The sequence below is a fragment of the Rhea americana genome, unplaced genomic scaffold, assembly GCF_003343005.1.
Source record: "Rhea americana isolate MKP2758 unplaced genomic scaffold, rheAme1 scaffold_338, whole genome shotgun sequence".
Classification (NCBI taxonomy): Eukaryota; Metazoa; Chordata; class Aves; order Rheiformes; family Rheidae; genus Rhea; species Rhea americana.
The window spans coordinates 543,783-570,479 of record NW_028186466.1 but is presented as its reverse complement, the minus strand read 5'-3'; the positions used below and the strand labels follow the sequence as shown (position 1 = coordinate 570,479).

The following is a 26,697-nucleotide window of genomic DNA, read 5'->3' as shown; positions in this document are numbered from 1 at the left end:
AAAAAAACAGAAACAGATCATAGACCATATGCAAATTTGCTTAGAAGTCCCACCAACCTGAATGCTATACAACTAATTTTAAAAAGCATGTATTGCACTGAAGGACAAGATTCTGAAAGTAAGAGGTAGATCTCACTGAAGAGGCACATCAGTTTGGGTCACAGCTTATGTAAGGAGTTCATCTTTGCATTTATAAAGAACGCAAGCTGTGCATACATAGTGCCTCTACATCAATGCCACTGAACTTGAGTTTCCCAGCTTGTTACTAAGTTCCTTTAGGGGAGGAGGAAAAAAAAATGAAATAAACAAAAGCCACACTGTTTTTTTTTTTAAATATATTTCAAAGATTCAAAAGGGATAGAAAGCTAAAGAGCTGTACCATAAACAAACAAAATAAAAATAAGAAACCAAAAACCCACCAACCCACAACAAACTCCCCCACTCCCTCCCACAAACATCTTCCCTACAATTTGTTCCTAATTTTAATTTCTTCTAGTTAGTAAGAGTCTAGATTTGCACAGGAGACCAGACATCATGAAAAACAACATGAACAAATTTCATTACTGTCCAGTTCAAGAACCAGCTAGAACCACATACTCACAGCTAACTGAAATGCTTTCAGGGTTTCCCTAGCAGCTACTTGAGACCTCTTTTCATAGGTTTCCATGTAGAATTCTTTTAGCTCTTCAATAACCTACAAGATAGCAGAGAGTTAGCTTTTATTATTTTACATTGATTAATACTACTTATGGAAAACTTGTAGGTTGCAACAGTTTTAAATGATTCATCCTAAACAACACCCACTCTTTGACACAGCGAAAGAGGGTGGATACAGAGGGTGGACAGCACTTTTCATCTGGAACATGAGAGCCTAACAGGTATATTCACCTTACAAGACACACCTGAACAGAGAAGCTTCAGGTTTTCCCTTCCCACCTTAGTTTTCTAACTCCTCCTAGAAGCTCTAAGTCTGCCCAATGGTTACATAAAAATGAGTAGGAATTATTTTGATACCTCAGCAATAGCTATATTCCCTTGTAATATGCAACAAGCAAAGCAAGCACTGATCCTGATCAATAAGCAGTAGCACCTTATTTTTAAACAGAATGACTTGCCTTGACTGCTCAAATACCCATTTACTATGAAAATCTTTTGGAAATGCATGGCAACAAAAACGTATTTGGAAAGTGTCTGTGTTAGTAATTAAGGGTAGAAAATGTGGATTTAAATCCCAAAAGCACCTAGGCTGTGAGCAGATAACATAGATCATTTTCACATCATTTTAGATGTGAAAACATTCAGCCTGGAGCTGCATTAACCAGCTCATATCTAGAAACAGTAAAGCCTCACCCAATGGCCTGCTTCACTTAACAGCTCAGGTAGGTATGGCCTGGGTGTGGTTTCTACATGCAAAAGCATCTTGGGTCCTGCCCTCTGCTATAGTCTTATTTCATATGCTCAGAGCCAGCTTATTTCTTGCATTATTTGGCTAGAATAAGTCTTCTTATCCCCCTCACCCAAATATCTGGATATTGGAAATTTTACTAGTACTGGAACAGTTTTCAGTGGGCTTCTAAATTTCTGTAAGTGCATAGTTCTGCTGACTTTAATGAGAAACAAACAAAGCTCTGAGTAAAAGAAAAAAAAAAACACTCCAGTTTCAGATCTGCAGCTTTGGGAATAATCTTTGTATTTAAAAGCTAAGACGCTGAAACAGTCAGAAACAGTCAGACAAACAAATGTGGCCTTTTGAATGAATGATATTCAGCTATTCTAGATGTCTCTGAGACAAGAAAGTTTTTTTTTTTTTTTCCAAATGTTTTTATTAGGCAACCTACCTTCTCCTTATTTGCAAATCCCCAGATGGCAGCAGCAATTTCAAGGGCAAAAATCACAAAGAGGAAGACAAAGAACTAAAAGAGAAAGACCATGTCATTAATCACAACTCTAGCACAACAGCAGCAGACATGCACACTGCAGATCTGTCCGGTCCCCAGTGTTCAGTGTTGTGAGAACCATCACGCAGGCAAGTTTCAGGTGAAAATCTGAAACATGAATTAAAAAATAAGGAAACAGCACATACTGCAGTGGGTCAGCACTTCCTTCTAGGAGCACTGGAAAGCCTGAGTAATGTTTTCCAAGTAGAAGCCTTCTTTTTTTTGATCAGGGTTAATTAAAGCTAATCATCTGCAACTGAAGGCTTTGAAGTTGCCCACAAGAGTAACTTGCTCTTCCCTCAAATTTGTCACTCTTGTTACTCTAGGAGCTATTACTTAATCCCTAGCATGCCACCAACTCCCTAAGAACTAGCGGTCACTTCTCTGTTGCATCTCCCATAAAACAGAAATAGAAGTGTTACCTATGCATATAATTGACTACCAAGTCCAAACCACCACTACCATTTAAAGGCACTTTAAAGGAGAAAAGTCAGAATTCTAACAAAGTGCCAGAGGCAGTGTTTTGCAAGAACTGCATGAAATGGACATATTCCATGACTCAGGAGGGAAATTATTCTTCAGCCAGTTCCAGCACCAGTTTGTTATTAATCAAGGCTCCTGGTTATTTGGATAAGTAGCTCCACCAGATGTATGCATATGCAAACTCCACTAGCCCCTCTGCTCTGCAAAAAAGGAGAGTGCTAGAAGAGCTCACTCTGCAACTAACAACAGTAGAAGTGTGTGGCATCAAAGAGCAAATAAGATTCTAGTCTCACTTAAACCATAGGTAAAATTCAGCTGCCTGTATTAAAGATTGCACAGCATCTGTAATTCAGGATGAATTAATCAATGCTATTCATTTAGTCTCATCAGTTAGACAATTATCATTAGTCTTCTCAACATTCTAGTTCTGCATTCATACATCCTGCCAGAGTTTTGGTACTTGAATGTCTAGGTATGTCACTAAATCTTAAGAGTCTTTATGTGTTCAAATACAACACATTCATTTAGACTTAGTATCAGAAGTAGAAATTAAGTTTCATTATTTAATTTTTTTGCATAATGTGTTACCGTACAGTAGTCTACATAATACAGCTAAAACAATCAGTATCTGCCACCATTTAACTGCATAACCAATGTTTTTCCTTTCTAGCATGCTGCTAAAAAAATAAATACCTTTATCCTGAACACTTACCAGGCCAAGCATACACTGCGATTCCTGCAATGCACCACAGCATCCCAAGAAACCAACCAACATCATGAGTGCACCAGCTCCAATTAGAATGTAAACTCCTAGAGAAGAAAGGGAAAACAGGAAGGTTGAAAATTAGTTGCTCCACAGAAATTTGTGACTTTTGTCGAGGTTTTAAGTTTAATGTTGAAAGCAAGTGCATCTCAAAACTTGCAGGAGGAATCACTGATAAATAAAATCTTGAAATTATGACAGGTAATACCTGTACTCTTACCTCAGTTTTAAAAGTTTTATAAAATGGGCAAGATACATAAAGCTATCTTCGACTCAGACTGTAAGACAAACTTCAGAACTGCGTCACAGCCAAATTTACAAACTAGTTTTAAAACGAAGAATGTATTTCAGTTAGACAGTCGAAACCAGTGATTCATCAATATACTAGGATCCTTGAAGTGCACAAGTGTCAGGAGAACTTATACTAAAAGGCATCACAATAATCTGTCATAAAGCTTTGAGCACTTTCACATCCTGCTCTTCCATAAGGAAATACTAAATTATTCCACCAGCCCTTGCAACACAAGGCTATACTTCAGCTCCTAAGTTTGCAGTCTCTCCAAGTACAAGAAACCCAACCCTTTGCCTTTTTGAAAGCAGGCACCTCCCCAAATCAAAGACCGTGCTGTCCAGAATGTAGGTGGTGGGTGTGCTGGAGAGTAGAGGGCAAGCAGTGCTGGTCTAGAATACTCCATTTATGCCCAAACCTCTCCTCCAAACTTTGAGTACCACCAGCTTAAGAATTACAGCTGTTCAGCTATTAGCCAGCAAGAGGTAGCTGGGAAAATGCAAGTCCCAAAGGATAATAGGGATTGGGATGGTGAAACATGAGGCAAAGAACTTGAGACAAACCATTAGCACAAAGCACATAGAACTATCTCAAAATTTCTATCACCACAAGGCAGATCAAGGTCTAGCCTTGGGAAAGTTCCAATCAATACTACTTAGAGAAAGCCACACAAGCACTGGAAAATGATATTTTCTGGATGTGAACTGATAAATATTATTTGCCAAAATAAACATTTTGCCTTGACACTTCTTATCAGCAGGAAATTGCAGCATTTTTTTTTAAACCTCAGCTTAATTTTTTTTCCATTTTGAAATAAGAGCCCAGAACCCCCTATTTAAAATAAGTTTATTTTAAGTAGTACAAAAATCTTTTGGTGGAACTTGTTTCATATTTAGGTGCAAATTAATAGATTCTGCTATTTAACTTCCCATTGAGAAACACTATGCTAGTTAATACTCCCATAAAAACATTTTATGATGTCAAGCCAGTTACTAAGTTTAGCTTTTTGTTCCCTTTTCAAAGTCCAGATAGAACCATCTGTGAGTCTTCTAGGTGTCTGCAAGAAGATCTCAGTTTACTACCATACCAGCACACTACAGGTGGAGCAAGCTTCCTTGCTGATGTGCCTCTGCATGCAGACTGCCTAAGTATCTTGGTGTTCATAACTACAGCCTCCAACAAGCCTATCTTGCGCTTTCTAACATGATTCTCTGTCAGCATATGCCACCTGGGTGCCCGAGAGCTGCCACATGAGCTACACTTACCAGCACATCTTACCAGTCTCTGCTGACCCTTCATACACCCTTTGGGATGTCAAGAACAGTTCATGAAACCCGTCACAAGAAATAAAGAGTTTTCACAGCAAGCAAAAGAAACAAGCTTAACAGTGCTGCAGGCAGCTAACAAATGACATAACACACAGGATGTGGCAAATTCAGGAGCTGTAGCAATGCAAAATATATACATGAACAATGATTGCCTAAATCTAAGATGATAAACACATACACGATAAAGATACATAGAATCATATTTGGATATGCATCATTCCCAATTGTTAGAGACATTGTTTAAGTTCAGGTACTCAGGTACTCAGTTTCAAAATAAAAGGGCTCAAGCATCTGCAGATGATAACAGATGAGCATATCTGTTCAACCTTAAAAGTGGTTATAGGAACTCTTACCTATAATATTTTGATCTAACCTCATCAGATTTATCCTCAGACATTAAAGACAAAGTGAAAACATGCAAGTTTATTGTCAATTATAAGCCCAATCAAGCTATCCCAGGCTTTGCCTATGGAAAGCCCAGACTATGATCTTGTAGGTCACAAGATCTTGAGGAGTAATTTCTACATAGCCTAAAGTTACACTGATCTAGGTTGCCTGTAATAGTTGCTTATAGAGACTAAAATATTATGCACCCTTTCCAGTATTTCTAGTATAAAATAGTATAAACTGGGCTATTTAGGAAATTGTACGTATGTTCCTTTCGAGACATGAGAGGATACAGAGTTTACATAAGTTAAGTTAGTCATTTTAAGAAAAAAAGTAGTTCTTGATGTCATTCATGACTATTTTAGAGGGAGACTTTACTGACTCATATCTGTGAGGAAGCGTCAGGAAGCGATATGTGCCCTTGTTTACTGGGAGCCCCGACAATGACAAAACACTTACCAGTGTTAGCATTGTTTTAGCTAGCCTTACTTGTTAAATCGATACCATCTGTTAGTACTAAGAGAACAAAACATAGGCTGGTTTACTGCACCAGACAAAGGAGGCTGCTCCCTGCCTTCTGCTTAACTGAGTCTACTCAGCCCATTTGGTTTTCAGGAAGATGAAGCCTGATAAGCAGCGAGGAAACCAAAGAGTGATCCATGGCCCAGCACAACTTGCTCCCAGCTCACCTGTGTAGAATGTAGTGTTGTTGGATTCCAAATCAAAGATGCTTTTGGTCTGCGAATCAAACCGGAGCCATAGCCCAATTGCAAGAACTGCTGTTCCTGCGAGCTGCAAGAACAAGTAAACCTCATTAAATAATAGTCAATTAATATAGTCACCACTGCATTAATAACAACCTCAGAAGTAGTCACAGTATACAGATGTTATTTAAAAGACAGTGACAGACCATGAACTAGCATAAAAGGAAAGGAATACCAAAACAAAAACAAACTTAATTTGGGACATAATATATCTTATTGATAGATTCATTTCCAGATTAAGTTACAGCACACATGGACAATGCCATTCCTATTCTTTACCAAAAATACTCCAGGTTTATAAAACTGCCCAAATGCCAACATTTTTAACTGACTTCTCCTCTCATTGTTTTAGCCTGAATGATTTCAACGATGTCACATGGTCTATTTTCATGTCTTCATACTGTAGAATGGGCTTAAAGTAAGCAAGAGCATGTTGCTAGGTATTGTATGACTAGCTAGAAGTTTTAGAACATTAAACAGACTACCAGAGTTCAGTGTACTGCAATACAGTGTACAGAGGGAGTGCTCCCACTTGCAAAACAGGATAAACCAAGAGGATAAGCTACCACACCAACAGGAAGCGGAAAAATATGGACAGCTGAAATAAGCTGATCTGAAGCAAAGCAGTCAAGTTTTAGATAATATTTAGCTTTACTGTATTAGTGTCTCTGCCTATGGGCCTCAAGTATTTTTTTTAAGACATGGGCCTGTGTTTATGGCAAATCATTACCGAGTGTTACCAGCTTTTGAATGCAAGACCTGGCAGGAAGCACTGGAGAAGTGTTGCAAGAAAAGAGGGAACGGCACTCTTGTAAGGCAAACGCTTGCAGTTTGCTTTGAGCGGACACTGAGAAACCTGATTCTCCCCATTTAAGAAACATGACAACCAGGGGTTGGTTGTGTACAGGACAAAGAAAGCAACTGGGAAGGGTCTGCTTTTCAGCTCTTGCTTCTTATTGAACATCCTTTAAATATCACAAGAAAAACTCCATGAAATAAGGAAAGAAATACCATGCACATAGCAGCAAACATTACAAATATATTAAAGAGAGAGAAAGCAGTAAGCTTAAAGCTTAGAAAATTTGGAGCTTTGGTTTGGCTAAGCATGCACAGAAAGAAGAAACATCACATTATCTTTGAGAGGAAGGAGAGCTTTCTTTCAGATGGGAGCAGCATTCTTGATTTGTCTCCAAGAAACTGAAAAGTGTACTTTAAAATGCCAGTTTTTAGTAAGAATATGGAAAGAATTCCCAGAGAATACATATGTAAGTGTATTCTTTAGACATCAGCCTAATTCCTTTGGCACTACACTCCCCAAGGGAAGTATAAGAGCCCTTTCCCTGCACTACAAAATGTTTGCATTTACTGAGGGAGGGGATACATGTTATTGGCACAGACATATTCTCTAATTCCCTAGCTCCAAAAAAATAAGGAGAACTGGAAGACAAAAATAGGATTAAGGAACATGGGGGGTTAAGGCAAGATATGCTGTGCAGCTTTTCAGAAGCATCTTCAAGTGCTATGAATAGCTCTGATATCAGCAAGGAAAAGTGAGAGGGCAGATTCATGCAAGCAGCCTGCCATGCTGAGAAACTAGCATTACTGGTTTAACAAGCACCTGGTTCCCAAGCCCATCTCAAAGAGGTGCTGCAGGGTTTATGCTGGTAAAAAGATGAAGTGAAACATAATGCATAAAGAGTCAACCCCAAACAGAGGTTTACAGACTTATGCAGAAGACACTGTTAATGTCGTGCACACATAGGCACAGGCTTACTCACAAAGCACTGAGCAAGAACAAAGCCTGCACATACCTACAGCTATCCTTGTTAAAACCATGCTGACAAAATACTTAAGAACCCTGATGTAGCACAACACATATCATAACAGCATGTTAAATTCAACTCATTGAGCTGCACCTGCGCCCAAGGAGAAGAGATAGGTATGGGAAGGCCAGAGGCAGAAGGAAGGACTGCTGCTCTACCTAGCAGTCACTGGTACAGCATCACAAATTGGCTAGTTTTTGGCCTTCTAGCTTACGCTTAAATCAACCGATATTTAAAACTCTCCTACTGCCTGAATTTCTGAAGTCATTAACCTGCCTCCAGATTTTGTAGGCTTTCTGATCAGAAGCATGAGGAGAAGCCCACTACTTCTCTTTTGGTTAAGATTTCATGAATTGTGAAGCCAAGAGTCTCTGCGTGCTTGGCTGCAGCTGTATATGTCTCTAGTTTGACAAGCTTCAGTGTTTGAGAATCGATCCCCTACCAAACCTTTCAAGGCCACACTACTCAATTTCTGAAGAAGTTCCAGTCTACACTACAAAATGTTCAGTGTCTTGTAAGTCCAAACAAAGCAGAAGGCTTTGTTAACCATTTTTGAGTAAAAAGAATGATGTTTTTGGTTAACACTAGGAAGAGCTGTCATACCTAATACAAATCCTTTTGATATGGAAGTTAAACAAACAAACAAAAAAAACCTCCAAAACCCACAGGTAAACAAACAACAACAACAAAAAAAAACTAACCAAACACATACGTACATCTGTGCTGTTTTCTCCATGCAAAAAAAGGGTTCAGGCCCCCCTTGCCACTATCACCCTGCCAACTTCAGACTTCTCCTACACTTTTATCCAATTTATTGGATATATTTTTCCCCCAATTCAACAGACCAATTTTCTGATTTGTCAGAGTCAAATTATAATGGGTAATTCAAACTAGATCTACCCTTGTTGAAAAAAAAGGTATCAGAARAGAGCCAGTTATACGCTTTTTCCGAAGCCTGTCTGATACTTTGCTTTTATGTTTGAGAAACAACACAACTAAATCATACAAAGTCATGTGTTTTTAAGCTAGGTAGAAAAGATGTTGCTGTAGGAACAAGCATTGGCAAGGGAACTAAAAAAACCCCAAAYAAACAACAACAACCACCCACACTCATGAAACAGCATTGCCCCATAGTATCTATGTTTGAGCGGAGACAACTAGTTGGCTTCCATCTGCTTTCTCTAAACATTTCTAAGCACCTTAAAGCTCCCAGCTTACTTCTTCTTGACTCGTGTCAATTCTACAGCTGCAGTAGATACAACAAGGAGAAAAATACCATCGTTCTTTAGTCCTACACAGGCTTCCTGTCACTTCTTTGCATCACATGCAAGCTCCCCTCCATTGCCTCAGAGGCTCTACTCCTTCATGTGTCTATCTGCTGCAACATGAAAATGGACCTTATTGGTTCTCATCCTTTCTTTACCCAACCTTGTACCTTCACTTGTGAAACCTCCTGCGCAGGACTTTTGTTCCCATCCCCATGCAGCCTTGCACCAACAAATGCCTATTCAGAACTATCCCTGAGCAAAAAGTACACAGAATGCTCTCCCTCCCTCTTCCACTTTAGAAAGTCAGAAAATTCATTTTGAGTTTAATTGCTATTTTCAAGGCATTCTAATATGCTGAGACCCTTCTAAACTTGTCACTTTCATTGGTCCTGAGATAGCACAAACCCCAGACAGCATCTGAAAGCTACACCTAGTGGCAGCGCTTCACTTGCTGCAGACACTTCACAGTATATTACCTTTTCATTTAGAAAACCTCCATGCAAGAGACTAAGTAGCTAGCAAGTCCTTATAGCTGGCTAGTAAGGCTCAGGAATAGGAGACCTCCAGAAAGCACCGACTGGCTCCTCATCAGCCCTTCCTCAGTGTGGAGGCAGAGAGAGGGAAGAAACAAGACAAGCTGCCACAAGAACTCTTGGCATATAGACAACAGCCTGCGAAGAACCTTTGCACAAAACACTGTACAGGTCCTAGTATTTAAGTGCATTCAGGCCAAACGTATACACAATTTACATAAAATTTGTGGAGTTACTTCTGAGAAAAGGTAAGTCAGCACGTGGAAATACGCTGCCGCTGGAGGGAGAAAAAACAGAAAAACAAAACAGACCCTCCTCCCAAACAAAAAAAAAACCCTACTACCCTATGTAGTCAGTTTAACACTGCATTTAACTTTTTTTTTTTTTTTTTTGGCAGTGGTGGTGTACATCTTCCCAAGCTCTACACAACTATTCCTTGGGTCCATTTTACCCAGTGCATGCCAAGAGTGCACAGAAAAAGTTACCACCCTCTTCATTTCATGATGAGAAAAGAACCTCAGCAAAATACTTGACTCAGATCTTCCACTGCAGAAAGCTGACAATGAACTTCCCTTGCAGCATATGAACAAAGCCAGGACCAAATAAATATATATTTTATACACACACATACATTTAAAATTAAACACATTCCACACATTCCACATTCCAATGTGGAATTAAACACATTCCAATTATTAAAATTAAACACATTCCAAAGCACACAGGCAAAAAAACCCAAGAGCATTAGGAGTAGTAAGGAATTGTCTGTCCTGCTACTTGGTACTTTTTTAAAAAAGCTTGTAAACAGTAAGCACAGATGAGGTTTAACATCACCTTAAAAAAACCTAATGCTTAATTGTAGCATCAGTATTATACACAGCCATGGAGGTTTTCTGTTAGAAAAGTTTTTTTTTTTTTTTTGTTAAAAAAAGAAGTCTGATGTGCAATAAATTCTAGCAATTATATAAAAAGCTGCAACTATTTCCAAACTTCTTCAAAAAAAAGTAGATTGGAAAGGAAGTATTTTCTTTCTGCTTAAGCTAGTTTCAAAAATGTTGTGGGCTAAGTTAATGTCATAGCATTTATTGCAATAAAATGGTGTTCTAGCAGAGCAGGAACAGCATTACAGGGAATTCCTGAACCACAGCCAAGGCCAATGCCCATTTCATACAAGTTGCTATTCAGAAGGAAGCCTATTGCATTTACAATTTAAATTGCAAAGAGCTAATACTGCTATAACTCTAAACATAAGCAGCTTCACATAAAGTTTCTCAAGGCTTCATTCTCCAACTCCATGCCTCAGTTAATAACATTTGCACAAGTTAAAATATATGAGTATAAGTGGCATTTTGATTCATATACTGTATTCAGCAAATACATCAGTTCATTGCAGAAAGCAAAAGCAACACTTGTGTGTACACACATATATGTACACACACACACTTCCCTATCCATGCAGCAAGTTGTCTGTTTGAGCAGGAATATCCTCAGAGGAAATCAGAAAGCCAAACTGCTGCTGGCTATTCCTGGTACAGCATGAACAGATGAAATTCTACCTCAGAACAAGTCCCAGATATCTTTGAATTAGAGAAAAGAGTCCTCCAGGCCAAAACTTATTAATCTTACTTTAGCAGGAACTCCAATAGCAAATGCATTTGTTTATATAAAACACAAACTGGAGCACTCAGAGTGGAGAGCGTGGACAAGATAGCTGCCTAACAATGTAAAGGACCAAGCAAATTAGTGCTTATAAATCCTCAATGTAAATTTTGTGTGCTACTGCACTTTTTTGGTTATAATATATTAAATTGTAAACATTCACAGCAGATATCTTTGAATTGCACAGAATTCACAGGGGAAAAACTGTCATTTAAGTTTAGTGTTCAACTAACATAAATGCAAGTCACTCAGCATGTGCTCACATCAAGATTATTCAAAACCAACTTTGCTGCTGCACCACTCAGGCTTACGGTGCACATTTGAATGTCTCTATTTACTTCTGGCCAGACTCAAGCTGGCCTGACAGAGGAAAGGGGGGGGGGGAAGGGACGAATAAAGTTAAATAAAATAAAGTCCTTATATTAGTTCTACATAAGTCTTAAAAGAAATTCCAAACTGGTACAATTGGTACGGATCAGACCAAAGACAAGGCCAGCACAGAAAAAAAGAAAAACCCATAAGTACAGAGCAGCTGTACTCCCAACTGGAGTCACACACAGCAGCCAACAAAAAAAAAAAAAAACGCATGGCAGCAGTAAAAAGTTGGGTATTTGCAGTCATTTTCTCTAACTGAAGGAAAAGCACAGCCACTCATCTCTCTCATACTTTTAAGCCAGGGTGACCAGACCATCCAACTTACTGAACTATTTAACTGCCACAGTAAAACCGTAAGCATAAGTAAGGAAAAAACCCTCCAATGCAAGTGCATTGGTTACAGCACACTTTCAGAGGCATGACAAGCACTTCCAGCAACTAAATGCAAATTCTCCCTACCCTTCATTCAGGCAACAAGTACATTTTAGTCAAAGCTCTGGAGATCTGAAAGTCCAAGAGAAAGTTACACTAGTGACACACTAGCTCCTATTCTAACACAGTCTATGAGCCTTACCAACACCCCCATTCCCCTTGTTCCTTCTCCAAAGGGGTAGCCTTATTGTAAGTGTTTTCCTCCCAAGACTTCATCCTTCTGTTGCAGTGGTTGCCTCTGAGCCCATCGCACTGTAACTCTGGACCGTTTTCTCTTCCCACTCCCTGTGTACATCACTTGATTTCTACCAAGAGTGGATTTCATGTTCTGTTTTATCTTTGAGTCTTGCTGTTTCACTGTGCACTCATCTTTACCGTTTATGCCCGCTACCTCACTCTTGCAAGTTCTTACAGACTAAGTACAAATATAGATGAGCATGCAATTCACTCCTGCACATCAAACTCTGCTGGTCCTCTCTACTGCAAGAGAGATCCTCTCTCCCCATCAACTGCCTCCAGTGTTCCACCAAAACCAGGCATGCATGCATCCCCACGCTCCCCGCATCAGGTTTGCCACACTTCTCTAGCATCAAGGTGCATGGTAAGCTGAAGGCATTACCTCATTAATGTATTTCATCCWTCACTGTCCTCAAATAACTACTGTGTGACCCTGGCAAGTTGTTAATCTACATTTTCTGTTGTGTCACAACCCACTTGTCAAGAGGTCAAGTCAATTCTGTGAGCAATTTTGAGTCAAAAACATGTTACAGCACAGGATTTTCCTGAAGGTCTTCCATAGGCACACTAAGAAAAACAAAATTCTGCTAAACTTCTCTCTTAATGCTCTTTTACACCTGGACTAACTACTGCCTCTCTGGCAAGTCTCCTGGTTCTAGCATGTCCAAAGAGGTGTTTATGAGTTGGAATTAGTTCTGCAAGTTACTCCAAAAGCTCTTCTTTTGGTATGCTTTATTGTATTTTCATGTCTGGCCTGTCAGTATTTATGATTCTTTCTATTTTCTTCATTTGGATACAGCTTCAACTTTTTGAAGGTTTCCTTTCTTTTTTAATAACCTTCTACACCCAGTTTTCCTACTCCTCCCAACTCCTTTTGCCCTCAAGTCTTTGATGGAGGTACACAGCCACCTAATACACAACCTGTAAACATTCACAGGCTTGCAGCAAACTGTTCAGCTGTCCTTTTGAGACAACTTAAAAAAAAAAAAAGTACGGTGTAAATGTAATCACAAGTGCACTGGATCTTTTATCTTCTGTTGATCCGGGTGGCAAACTAAATCCAAACATATCACTGTCACCATTGCAGAGAAGGTTCTAGGACAAGACTCAGATCTCTGGACTACTTACTTCTCCGTGGGATCCCTGGCTAATTGCCCAAGAGACAGTTGCTGATCATGTTTTCAAATTTAAGTGGAGAATTGCACTCTGATATGTACTTTTGCATAATTTACATGAAATTGACTTTTCACATCTCCTATGTATGAAGCCTGCCCATGGGAAGAGGTAAAGCCTTCTTTCTTAGTAGGGTTATTTCCCCTACCCAAGCTGCTGCCTTCTCCAAGAGAGGGTTTTCTTTCTTTGTTTTCTTCCTTTATCTTATCTAAAAACCTGTTTGCAGAGGTCTAACATGTCAAAAGAACATAAGATTTCCTCTATAGAGGAATAGAGGTATGTGGTTCACTTTTAACATCACACTTGAAATTCTCCTTGAGTAGTTTCTCTAAAGCACTTGCTCTACACACATATATTCATGTAACGAGCCCTGAAAACCAATGACTACTAGTGTTAAGTCACAGCTGGTCTACACATGCACTTATCTGTAACCCTTTCCAGATGTTTTACATTTATTGCCTATTGATTCTTGCAGCTGCTTGTCAAGATACTCAGAGAGGAACAAGTGTTGATTTCCCTTTAATTATTTACAGGGACTCTTTTTTCTCTTCCTTCTATCCACGTTCTAGTGGGGATTAAGAAGCTAATAGGGCCAGCCCCTAGGTAGGCCAGTGCTCCTGCTACTGGGAGCAGCAGCCACTTCGCTCAGGGAAGACCTCCATCCTCAGGGCTGTCTTCAGCAACAGGTCTGCTCCACAGTCAAGCTGGTTTCTCATGTTTCAACAAGGTTAAGTTCAGCACCTCATTGAGATCAACACCTGTCATCTAATATAAACAGCTGCACAGGTTACTTTTGTTTTTCTGATTTTTCAGGATTACACACATGCACTTAAACTGCCTGAGTGACTTGGTATTTGAAAATTGCTTATAACAAGAGCAGCCCTTGATTCAGCTGCAAGTCCAAGTGCCTCAAATGGCTTTAGTGTCACCTTACATAAACTTCTAAATTAAAATTAAGACATGTTTGCAATATGCAAGGCTTTTGACACTGTCTCCCATAACATCCTCCTACATAAGCTCAGGAAGTGTGGGTTAGATGAGTGGACAGTGAAGTGGATGGAGAACTGGCTGAAAGGCAGAGCTCAGAGGATTGTCATCAGAGGTGTGGAATCTAGTTGGAGGCGTGTGGTTAGTGGAGTTCTCCAGGGCTCAGTACTAGGTCCCATCCTGTTCAAGTTTTTCATCAGTGACCTGGATGAAGGGACAGAGTGCCTCCTCAGCAAGTTGGCCGATGACACCAAGCTGGGAGGAGTGGCTGATACACCAGAGGGCTGTGCTGCCATTCAGAGAGCCCTGGACAGGCTGGAGAGTTGGGCAGAGAGGAACCTCCTGAGGTTCAACAAGGGCAAGTGCAGGGTCCTGCACCTAGGGAAAAATAACCCTAGGCACCAGTACARGCTGGAGGTTGACCTTCTGGAGAGCAGCTCTGCAGAGAAGGACCTGGGAGTTTTGGTGGACAACAAGTTGACCATGAGCCAKCAATGKGCCCTTGTGGCCAGGAAGGCCAATGGTCTCCTTGGGTGCATTAGGAAGAGTGTTGCCAGCAGGTCGAGGGAGGTGATCCTGCCCCTTTGCTCAGCCCTGGTGAGGCCTCGAGTACTGTGTCCAGTTCTGGGCTCCCCAGTACAAGAGAGACATGGAGCTACTGGAGAGAGTCCAGTATAGGGCTATGAAGATGATCAGAGGGCTGCAGCATCTGCCCTGTGAGGAACGGCTGCAAGAGCTGGGCCTCTTCAGCCTGAGGAAGAGAAGACTGAGGGAGGATCTTATCAATGTGTATAAGTACCTGAAGGGAGGTGTCAAGGGGATGGGGACAAACTCTTTTCGGTTGTCCTGTGTGACAGGACAAGAGGCAATGGGCAGAAATTGAAGCACAGGAAGTTCTGCCTGAACATGAGGGGGAATTTCTTCACTGTGAGAGTGATGGAGCCCTGGAACAGGTTTCCCAGGGAGGTTGTGGAGTCTCCTTCTCTGGAGATATTCAAAGCCCGCCTGGATGCAACCCTGTCTAACATGCTCTAGGTGACCCTGCYTGAGCAGGGAGGGTTGGACTAGACGATATCCAGAGGTTCCCTTCAAATTTTACCAATTCTATGATTCTRTGCAAAGCATCCAAAAATTTTCAGCCAGTACACTGTTAGCTGTTTTGTTCTTATCTGTCACCCCCCTCCAAATATAAGTGCTTGATCTCTTCCTCCCCCTCTCTCCAAATACCTATTTCAAGTTTGGTAAGTCTAACACGGAAAACCTTTCTGTGGCCTTGTAAAATTTCCCTGCGCAAGTTCTCTTGTTTTCCCCTCAGCTGCAGCCTGAATCTGTCTTCTACTGTACTGAAACCCATTTTTAACTTAGGAGATCAGAGTATTTTAATCCATTAACATTGTACCTGCAATCATTCCATGTGCAGCACTGCTATTGACCACAGAATTTAAAGCAAACAAACTTCAGAACATCTACACACACTCACCCCTCTAATGTCATTTCTCCACATGGTAGGGTGGATGGGTGTAGAAAACACGCACATAAATTGCATTTCTCCATGAAAGAGAGCTTAGAGAAAGTTAATTTAAAAATGGAGGGAGGGGCAGGGAAGAAGCAAGAAAGGCAACAAGAAAAAAAACCTACCAAAAATCACACCTACTCCTAGAACTAGTTCACTTGGAGCTCACACTGCCCACCTATGTCATGCACGCAGGATGTTCTTACATTCCCTTTATCCTTTTTCCATAGAGCAAACTATACTAAATTCAGATGTCCATTCCCTGGACGCTTTGAGAAGCGGCCATAACTTCTTAATTATGCCATGCTTCCTGACATTGCCTGGCTGACTAGAGATAGTTACGCCAGAAACTGTATTGGTGACATAGTTTCCACTTACAGTATTGGGCTCTTCAAATTAAACTATTTTAAGACTTTCTTTAGGAAATGCTACGTACAAGATCCGAGGAAGCTGCTAACTTCAGCTTTAGCCGAAGTTTCCATCAAGATGTGGGAGTAAGATGATCATGATCACAGGCTCCAATTTACACACAACTAGTGAACTACACCTTGTCACAGCCAGCACACCTAAAAAGGCTTCAGCTTTGCCAGCAAGTTAAACTCACACGGAAAGTTTCTGCTCAAGTGTTGCTTATGCTGCTGCAAGAAAAAAAACTACCTTCACTTCCAACATCCTCTCCCCCCCCCGACCCCGGGAACACATCAACAGGCAGGATATACAGCTTGAGTTTTCTGTCTATGGGTCTAGGAAAGAAGTTTAAGAGAGCAACGACCTGGGTATACTTCTTATTCGAATGTCTCTTGCTGAACATACCGTGATATACATCATATCCGTGAGATATATTATTGGGAACATCTTGTACAGTAGCTATTTCGTTAGACCCTCCTTCACCCAAGAGACACCAGACAGCGTTAGCGGGGCCGGCCCGCAGCAATGCGCACCGCCGCGGGCGCATCCGCGACCAGCTGACTTTAATCGCGAAGCAACGAAACGCCCCAGCCTCTGCCACCGCCGCCACCTGACCGCGTGGGCGTTTGTTTGTGGCGCCGCCGCGGGCAGGTAACCAGAAGTTAGCCTCCGCCGCCCTAGCCCTGTGCGGCAGGCGGAGGCGGGGAAGGCGCCCCGGCGAGGGAAGCAGACTTGCCCTCGGGGAAGGGACGGCCACCCGCGGGCGTGCCGCCAGCCCACTCCGCCCAGGAGCCGCCGGGCTCTGCAGCGTCACGGCCGCGGGGCCAGCGCGGGGGTGTTGAGCCGCCCCGCTCCTTCCGCCACGGGCCTGGTCTCGAGGTAGCGCAGCTCCCGGCGCCGCCGCCCCGCCACAGCCCCAGCCCCAGCCCCGGGACAGCGCAGCTCCCGGCGCACGCCGTCGCTTGCGGCAAACTTCGGCAGGGCGGGAGCGTAGGGGAAATACCTGCATTTGGAGGGAAGGGGAAAACACTCAGTCCTCTCCAGCGGCGCGTGAACTGAGAGGAATCCACTCCTCCTACCCACTCTCCAACCCCATGGGCGCTGGGGGAAGGGAGGAGAGGCGGACGAGGCACAGCAAACGGCTCCTTCCCGGGGAGCCGCGTCGGGGGAGGGAGAAACCGAAGCCCCTTGCTTCGTGGGCCGAGCCCCGGGCAGGGAGGAAGGAGGGTCGCAGCAAACTCCTGTCCTGGGCAAGCCAGAGGGGCTCTGTGGGGCCAGGCCAGCCCAGACGCGGGTCTCTTACCCAGAAAATAAAGTTGAAGCCGAAGAGCAGGTACTTGATGCACTTCGTGCCTCCTTTCACAGGCATCCTGTAGGCCGGCGGAGGAGAGCAGGGTGTAGCAGCGGGACTCCAAAGTGGAGACGAGGCGCAGCACGGCTACTTTCCCACAGTGCCACTCCTTAAATCCGCCTCTTGCCAGGTCCCGCTCCACTTACCCAATTCCCTTGCTCCTTAACCCGGCCCCTTCTCCTCCCCCGGCCCTTCCTCCTGGGCCATTTGACCCTCCCTCCTTTGCTGCCATGCATTTCGTCCTCCACATTTTCAGCTGCTGCCCAGCTCGCTCAAAACGCCAGCCCCTTTGCTCGGCCGCCAATCCGCGGCCCGTGGTGCTCGGCTGACCCGGCGGCGCTGAAGTCGAGCTCGGCCCCGCGCTGCTGCCGCCGCCCTGCTGGGCTGCTGCCCGGCACAGCGCTAGGCAGAGGAGTCGAGAGAAACAGTTGTCGCATCTCTGATTAAGAGTTGTTCCCGTGATGAAAGAACGCAATGGACAAAACGTAGATGCATCCCTACAATATGCACGCGGGCCAATAATTTGCCCATACTTGCATGGATTTAAACAAATACATCAGCCCAGCTTAAATGGGTATCTTTCTCATGCCAGATACACTTAGGACAAAGTTAACAGTTAAACTCTTTTAATCTTTCAAATATGCCTGTGCAAAGTTATGAGCACAAAGTGAGACAAAACACAAGAATTTAAATTTCAGTGGAGAAGTTCCCATCGATTTTAATTGGAAGTTCAGTCCCCAGCTGCTGTTCTTGTTAGTGCGTTAATGAAAACTGAGAGCTCATATCTCAAGTTGTCATTATTAAAGTATTGACAGCAGTTACTGAGAGTCAGAAAAAGAGAAAAACAGAAAAGAATTCCTGAAATGCAAATAGAAACTTGTTGGCACTTTTGTTGCCAAAATGAATGACAGCATAAAATATTGAATGGGACAGCCATTTTGCAGAGAAGGTTGCAAAATATTAATATATGTTTCTATTAGAAAACAAGGCAGAAAAATATGTAGCTAGGAGAAAATCGGAGAGTGAGTGTATAACTGAGTGCTCAAGCAGAGATGGCCTGTGCTGGTGCTGTGCTGCTTGCTGAGGCAGCAAGTGAGTACATGGGGAAGGATGGCAAGCTGCTGCATTGCTTTTTCTGAATTGTGCCTGCTGGAGCCAAGAATGAAATGGCCCAGTGGTCCTAGTGTCCAAAAGTAGGGTGAGAGGAGCTGGGTCATGTTAAATGATGCCCCCTTAGCTTTCTGCCACTCTGTTTTGGGGTCTTTGATAAAAAAAGCTGCTAGTAGAGGGTCATGACCATGTCCCCTGAGAGAAGAGCAAATAACACTGAACTTTAGGGAGAGCAAATTCTTCCTAAAGCATTTGGGTTTGTAATGGAGGTCAATAATGGGAATCAGAGTAGGGGAGGCTACCCACAACAGTATAGATCCAGAAAGGATGATAGTAGTAAATGGAAGTGACTAAGACTCTACTCTGGTGGTAACTGTGAACTAAACAGAGACTGTAAGTGAATGTACTGTTTCATTCTTGACTGTGACTGATCTTCTATGCTACTTTTTTTTTAAAAAAATTCTTCATTAATAATTTATGCCTCCTCGTCAGTATCAGTAATGCTACTCTCCTTAACTTACTAAAATTTGTAAGTGCTTTGGATAAAAAAAGGATAGTATTAGTCTTTTCGTGTTTATGCTGTATTAAAGCAGCTCCCATGAAAATCCGGGGTAGTAGGTACCTTTTTGAGCAGAGGAAGAAGTGGACCTGATGGATCAAAAGATCCTGTGAATTTCTACTTACTGAAATCCAAGGTTTCCCCATTCACCCAAGGAATTAATTTATTGAAAGATGGAACTGCTTTATTTATTTTTAATATGAAAAGCAAGGTACTGCTAGCAAACAGTGTGACTTTTCATGTTTATTTCCTGATTAGGTTTCCTGATCTCAGTGATCTGAATGGTTGGACTAAACTTGTAAGAAACTGTGTGTAGAGAAAGAAAGGCCCAATCTTTCATCCTGACATCTTCAAAGTTTTTAGGAATGCTCCTAAAATGCTCCTAGAGGTTTTTAGGAAACCTCTAAAAGGAGAGGTTTGTTCTAGGGTTTGAATAAAAAGTGTAATACAGGTGATATAAATTGAACTTCCGAAGAACATGGAATGAAAAGAATTAGAATCTGTGCTTATCCGTCTTTTTTTTTTCTTTTTTTTCCTTCACTCTGTGTGAAGGATAAGGAGAGGACATTCATGTTTCAGCCTTTAAGTTTGTAGTTCTGACATTTATCCCTCTCTCCGAAAGTTATCTGAACTTCTATGAGCAGTTTGGAATGAGATAGTAATCAATTGTATTTCTGTATAATAGAAATCACTGTTGGAATTCCGTGGCCATTGTACAATTATTTCATAATGATTTGTTATTTTAAATTTACAAGGGAGAATAAGCCAAGATATTTTGCACTTCCTGTTTATTGTTTGCACTTGAAATTATACTAGATGGTTAAAGTCTTATTTTCTCCCAGTGTATCAGAGAAGGGCAAACTCAGGATACTGCTGCCAAGGAGAAATTTGATTTTACCAGAAACCCTTTAAAATGACCTTTCTAATCATCTAGACAGGACACTGACTTAGTTTTCACCTACAGATAACCTGAATTATTTTTTTCTAATTTATTGTGAAACTAAATATCTTGCTTGTGTCAATACGGAAGAAATGTTTGCTTCTCACAAAAAAAGCATCTTCTCCTCAGACTATGCTGTCTAAAGGACCTTGATCTTTTGATTAACAGAGAGGGAAAACAGAAAGGATTMCTTCCCTAACTGTATTAAAGGATGCTGGAAACCTCTGGTAAGTACTACAGAAGCATGGAGACTTGCAGCCTTCTTGGCCTCTTTTCCCATTATCCCTACCTTTGCAAATATATGGAAGGATTTGTGTCTGCTAACTCAATTCCTTTAGTCTTTGCATAAACAATTTCAGTTTTTTTAACATGTTTCTTTCAGCTCTTTTAAACATCCAGGCACAAATGATTTTGAAGGAAGGATAGGGATTAACAGAGGTTCTTGAGAAGTGCAGATTAGAATAGAAAAATAATAACAATTTTCATTTTTGTAGAAAAATAACAATTCTTACTGTACAAGAAAGTCACAAAAGAGAAGAAAAAAGACTGATTTGTTTGCTTTTTAACTTAAGTGAAATTTTTTTTGCTTCGTAACTTGTGATTGTGGTATGCTCTGTTCAGGGCTGGAGGCAGCCATCAAGCGATCAATGAGGGCTGCACAATCACACAGCTTCTCTGCTGTCATGTAGCTAAGAGTTTACGATGACCCAGGTGACAGGAGTGTAGGGTCTGTGGCTTCCTAAATCCTTTTACATCTTAAAATCCACCCCGAGTATATCTATGAAGTCTCAGTTTAAGTATGTTAGTTCTTCTGGTCTAATCCTTTCAAGCAAATTTTAAACATACTTATTTTTATTATTTTAAGTGCTGCAATAATTTGGAATAGGATGATACATGATAGATAGTCGTGACATGTACAGTTTTCCTTTTAGCTTTTCCACTTGGAGCTGTGAGGGAGAGAGTTTGGTCTTTGAGCTGGAGTGTCAGGATTTTTGTTTCATTGCAAAGCGGACCCAGAGGATCAATCATTCGGATAAGATGATAGCAGAAACACTGGCCTTCATTCATTGCTGAAGAAGAGGTGTTTGGAGTTTAGTATTCATAGCATCTCAGCTTCTGGATGACCTCATACTTTTAGCAATTCTGTCCATGGTGGAAGTTTGTCCACCTTCTGCCATGAGAGAAGGGCTTTGAAGACTCCACAAAGCCCCATGAGATGTCACTGGAAATTGGATCCTCCTCTACCACTGGAAGTACAGTTGGAAGTAAAGGCCTGAAGCCAAGTATATCTTTAACTTCTCTGTTTCCATGCTTTTTAACTCACCTTTTAGAAGCAAGATTTGAATAAGATTAGAAGAGATTTAGGGACATCCTGTCAAGTATTTGGCACAAGATCTTTGTGTATAATATATTAGTAATGATAATGCCAGGAGAGCAACTGGAAAATCTCTGTGTGGATTTAGGACCTCTTAAAAATTATTTCATAATCATTTACCATTTTCAAACTCTGTATTGGCATGGGATAAACAGTGAAATATTTTATTCTTAGTTGTTTAAATTTAAACTTTCTGTTAAAGTACAAGCATCACTTCCAAATGAATCAGACGCCTGTTACTAGCTATGATAAAATTAGGTCATTACAGGAAGGAGGGATATAGAAAGTCTTACTGTTTGAGCAAGGAAAAGGAAATTGCAAATGCTTTTTTAATTGTCAWGGATTACAAAAAATAATCTTTATACCCTTTAATTTTTCAGTAAAGCAATCTGACATCATTTAATATCTATTCTGTCATTTAACTCCTCTTCAAAATTTATACTCCATTAAACTTACCTATAAGCTTAAGACCCTGATCATGTAGATACTAAAACTTAAATTTGACTTTCAATATATGAGCAGTCTTGTGTTTTTAGGATTGGGATCTAAACCTTTAAGAAACAATAGGCTGTTTGTAGTAACAAATGTCATAGCTGTGAGAAGTTGCAAAATCCCTTTTTGGAAATCATGACTGTAATGAATATGCAACTGTAACTATGATTCATCTAACTATGGTTATTTTGATSTATGTATGTGTCAGACCTCTCAGTATAGTTGAGGCTAATTTAAGATTACAACTGGAGCCACAGGCTGAGACTGCTACTAAGATATGCACTGTTAGGGGCTTCCTTGATCATAGTCACCCACCAGGTGCCACATCTCCCTTGGGATAATAGTGCTGCAGCATCTGAGGTTCTGCATGGCAAACCCTGCTGGTTATCAGATTAAAAGTCAGCCCACCAGGGGTAGTTTAGCACTTTTGTGAAAGGAGCTGGAAAAAAAGGTCCTGGCTTTGGAAGTGCATGAGATAGATGAAAAAAGTGGAAGAAATATATATGCATATATATGCAGCTTTTAAAACATCCAGGATTTCTTCTAAGAGCTGCTCCTCTAGGGCTCATCTCTGCCACTTTTACTCTGCCAGAGTGTTGAGGAAATAGCTGTATGTATTTGACAGTATTTCCATTTTCCATTAAAATGTGAGCACTAGTATAAATATCAAGCACAGACTATTAGCTGAAAATGGTACACCCATGCCATGTGGCCCAGATGGCATGGCTACTCTTAAGTAGCACCGTACCAATAGTTAATAGTTGCCTGTATTTAATAGTTTTTCTTTGACACAAAGAGTTTATTAACTAAGGCCACAATTCTGCAAGCATTTGTGGTCTTTATTCTGTTCCCATGAGTAGTTCCATAATCTTTCACAGGTCTATTTATGATAGATGAAGTTAATCAGGTGTGTAACTCTTCTCAGATTTAGGCCTAACTCTGTGAATTCAGCTGCTTCTGCATTGCTTAAGCTGCCTATATTGGCTACATCAATTTATTTGGCCTGGCTGCGGGGTGATGGCTCAGTGAATATGGTGAGAGGCAGCAGTGGCTTCTCAAAGAGAATAGTAAACATTTTGTCACTGAGGACATCTGATGCTGTCATTGCATCTGTCAGTTCTGGTTCTCCCTGTGTAAGAATGCCTCATTCTCCCTTGGCTTCCTGCTTTCTCTCTCTTTCACACCAAACTAGCAACATTACTGTTATATGACTGAGCTTTAAAAAACTGTTTTTTTAAAAAACTTTAATTCAATTTAAGAAAGCAGGACAAATAATGTTTTATGATGGAGAAAGTGGGCATATTTTTTGCCTATTTTTCAATTACTCAGAATTGTTCTAGAAAATTATTCCCACTATCTTCTCAAAAAGAAAAGAAGCAAACACTAAGCACAAATGAAATGAGATCCAAAACAAAGAAGACAAAACTGAGTACATGAAAATAAGAAAGAATACCAAGGAGTCTTTCACTTCTCTGGTAGAGGTTAAATATTAGAAAGGGTTATGGTACACACAAATGCATATACATTCTGTGTGCAATAGCCTCTCTGAAAATTAACATGACTTAACTTTCAGATTGGCTATTCTAGATTGCCTACTACAGAGTAACTTCCTATCTAAGCACTGCTTTTGAAGGGAAGAGGGTTTAATTTCTGGATAACAGAACAATATTTGCTGATAGAGTGGGGTTTCTTTTATTGTGAAATAACAGCCATTTGAGAGAGCTGATCTAAATAGATACTCAGTACAGTTTAATTAATGAGTGCATAGATAAGGCTGACTCTTTCAGCACTGATCTCTTCAACTTCTCTATTTTGCAAGCACATAGATTTGATTTCAAGCCTACACGTAGCTCTTTGGTAATTAGGCAACTACTCATAACTTTGAGCATCAAAAAATGCTGTTTATAGGACTGAGTTTATTGTTTTATTCTATTAATTTCTTTTCTCTTATCCCTCATCTCCCCTCCTCTCTCCAATTTAGCTCTCAGATTCTTCTCTTGGATTTTTCCTTCACTCTCTTCAGTTTCTTTTACCTCTTCATCCTGAGAACAAAGGGTAAGAGGAGGAAAGTGTGTTGAAAATGGGATATGGAGAGAAGCTGTAAGAGTATAGAATATTATTGCTCTCTTGAATCTATCAGCTCTGAGCAGGTTACTAGAAGTCTTCTAAAAAAAAGGTTTTACTGAACTGTTCCATCCTACTGAAGTCATTGCCCTTGGTAGTTTTTGTGAGATAATCAAAAGGGCACAAGGAGAGCTTCCCAAATAGTAATGGTTACACAATTTTAGTATGCTTGTGAAGGCAGTAGTCGTTTCCCCTGATGACTTTGTTGCACATTGCGTTGTAACTTAAAAAGCCAGTCAAAAATCACTTCCCCTTTCCGTCAGCATCTCTTTGGTTACTTCATAAAATCCTTCATTTTGGAGGCTTGGAACAATGCTTAAGGTCCTCAGAGAGAAGCTACTTCTTTATAATATTGCTTATAAGGATGTCTTACAGTCCTTGCTGGTCATCCTGCCAGTGCTGTGGGATGCCTGTTACATTATCATTCATAGGAAAAATATAATGAGACTTTAATTCCCAATGTGGTGTTGGATTGCAGCTTATATTTTTGTGTAAGGAAGGCATCTAATCATGTCATCCAGGTTACATCAAGTTGCATCTGAAAATCAGCTGATACAGACCTGAAGTGCGCTTCTAATGGGCCCATCTGTTCAAGTGCAGCTGCACAAGCAGTCTCCAAAATTATTGGAAAATGTTATGTCTTGTGTCATACTCACATATGTTAGCAGGCTTTGGAAAATAATGCCAATGTCATGCCCTGTTGCCAGAATCTGCTTTTTTTTTCACATTGTGAAAGAAGAGGGCAGATTTTTATAGGAAGACATTCAGCTGGTATATGTCATGTGCTACATAGTTTATTTTGCCATGGCCACTACTGAAAAGTATGATGCTATGGATACCCTTCCTGTCCTGATCAGTCTAATATATTTGACCATTCCCAGCTACTGTTGTTTAATCTGGGTCAGCTGGAAAACTGTAGCAGGAAATTTTGTACAGTTGACAGATGTGTCCTTGGGAGTTGAAATTTAACTGTGTGGATTATTTTGGTGCCTGTGCTTACATGGACATCTATTTATTTATTTTTGTGAACGGATAGAGGAATATTACTCATCAAGACCTAACTGAGGCAAATTGGTCTGTACATGGAAGAGAAGGAGTATAAAATAAAGCTTGTGCCAATCTGCCTGAACATTTCAAGCATTTTAAAAAGAAAAAGTAACAAGCTGTAGCGATCTCTTCCCAGTTTGCAGGAGAGGGATGATTACTTTCCTGAAAGGAATAATAGAGCTTAAGGAATAACAAAGCAAAAGTATCCGTCAAATACTGGGGCCTGCTCTTCAGAATACAAAAAAGAAATGCAAAAGCCAAGCGGGAAGAATTCATGATGTTTCAAATGAGTTTAGAAAACGGAGGGTCATGACAAGTTTGAGACAGATCTGAACCGATTGCCTAGTCCTCTTTCAGTGAATACTCCAACTGGGCTGTATTTACAGTAAGTCCAGAAACACAGCAAGGTTTTCAGTATGAATTTGTTGCTAAACGTGTCTTCTGTTTGTTTAAAAGACCTGGTTATTTGTCCCATTTTCAGCATTTTCCACATTTTTCCAGACATACACCATTCTTCTACTAACATATGATAGGTACAGTTAGTGCTAGAGAACTTTATCTTGTCAAAGAAAAAAACATGGTCAAGCAGAGAAATGTGACACACATTTCTCCAGCTGCTCCTCAAATAATCATTAATTAAATAACCTCTTGTGGAAATCTGGGAAGCTAGCACATGCCCCATTCTGTCATCCAGGATTGCTTGCTTTCATGGGAGGGCTAGATTTTCAAAGAATAAGGCATGTTTGTAAACCTACAGCAGTGTATTTCCTCCCATCTCAATTTTAGCTTAWGTTGTATCAAAGTTAAACAAAAATCTTTCCTTATTCTATAATAAGGAATTGCCATTACTCTAGCTAATGTTTTAATTATATTTAATTATGTTGACATAATGTGCCACATACCTGCCCCAAGTTAGTGGACCAAAACGTAGATCTTCCGCTTGCTTGGTCAGACCATAGGTGAAATGACCTTTGTTAGCCACTTGATGTTTCACTACAACTTTTTTTTCAGCTAGCGCTCCCTCCTTTGATGAAACCTCAGATGAAACTTGTAGACAAAAAGAAGGATCAAGATACAGCAGAACTGAAAATCATCTCTTCCATGCCTATCAAAGTAAGAAATTAAGATTTAAAATCTCCCTAGAGATTTGTTTTGTTGTGTGCATTTCTGGGTATTCTGCATACTTCTCAAGGGTGGAGTTACAGCTGGATTTTCTAACTTTTAATTTTTGTTTGTGTAATATTTTCTGAAGTAAGCTTCCACCCGAAGATTTAAAGAAGTGGCAAATGAGCATCTTTGTATTATTTTCTTTTCTTTTGCAGTAATGACTGATTAAAATT

General features: G+C 40.7%; 1 protein-coding gene across 1 annotated transcript in view; it reads right to left on the bottom strand.

Moving 5' to 3' along the window:
• CD9 (CD9 molecule) overlaps window positions 1-17,856 on the bottom strand; it is a 21,069-nt gene extending 3,213 nt beyond the window's left edge. Inside the window, exons 1-5 of the mRNA XM_085311283.1 lie at window positions 17,663-17,856; window positions 5,877-5,979; window positions 3,133-3,230; window positions 1,839-1,913; window positions 602-694 (exon numbers count right to left, since the gene is read on the bottom strand). Of these exons, the coding sequence (XP_085167409.1) occupies window positions 602-694; window positions 1,839-1,913; window positions 3,133-3,230; window positions 5,877-5,979; window positions 17,663-17,728 (435 nt within the window). The 5' untranslated portion in view covers window positions 17,729-17,856. The remainder of the gene's footprint in view (window positions 1-601; window positions 695-1,838; window positions 1,914-3,132; window positions 3,231-5,876; window positions 5,980-17,662) is intronic.
• Window positions 17,857-26,697: the final 8,841 nt, after the last annotated feature.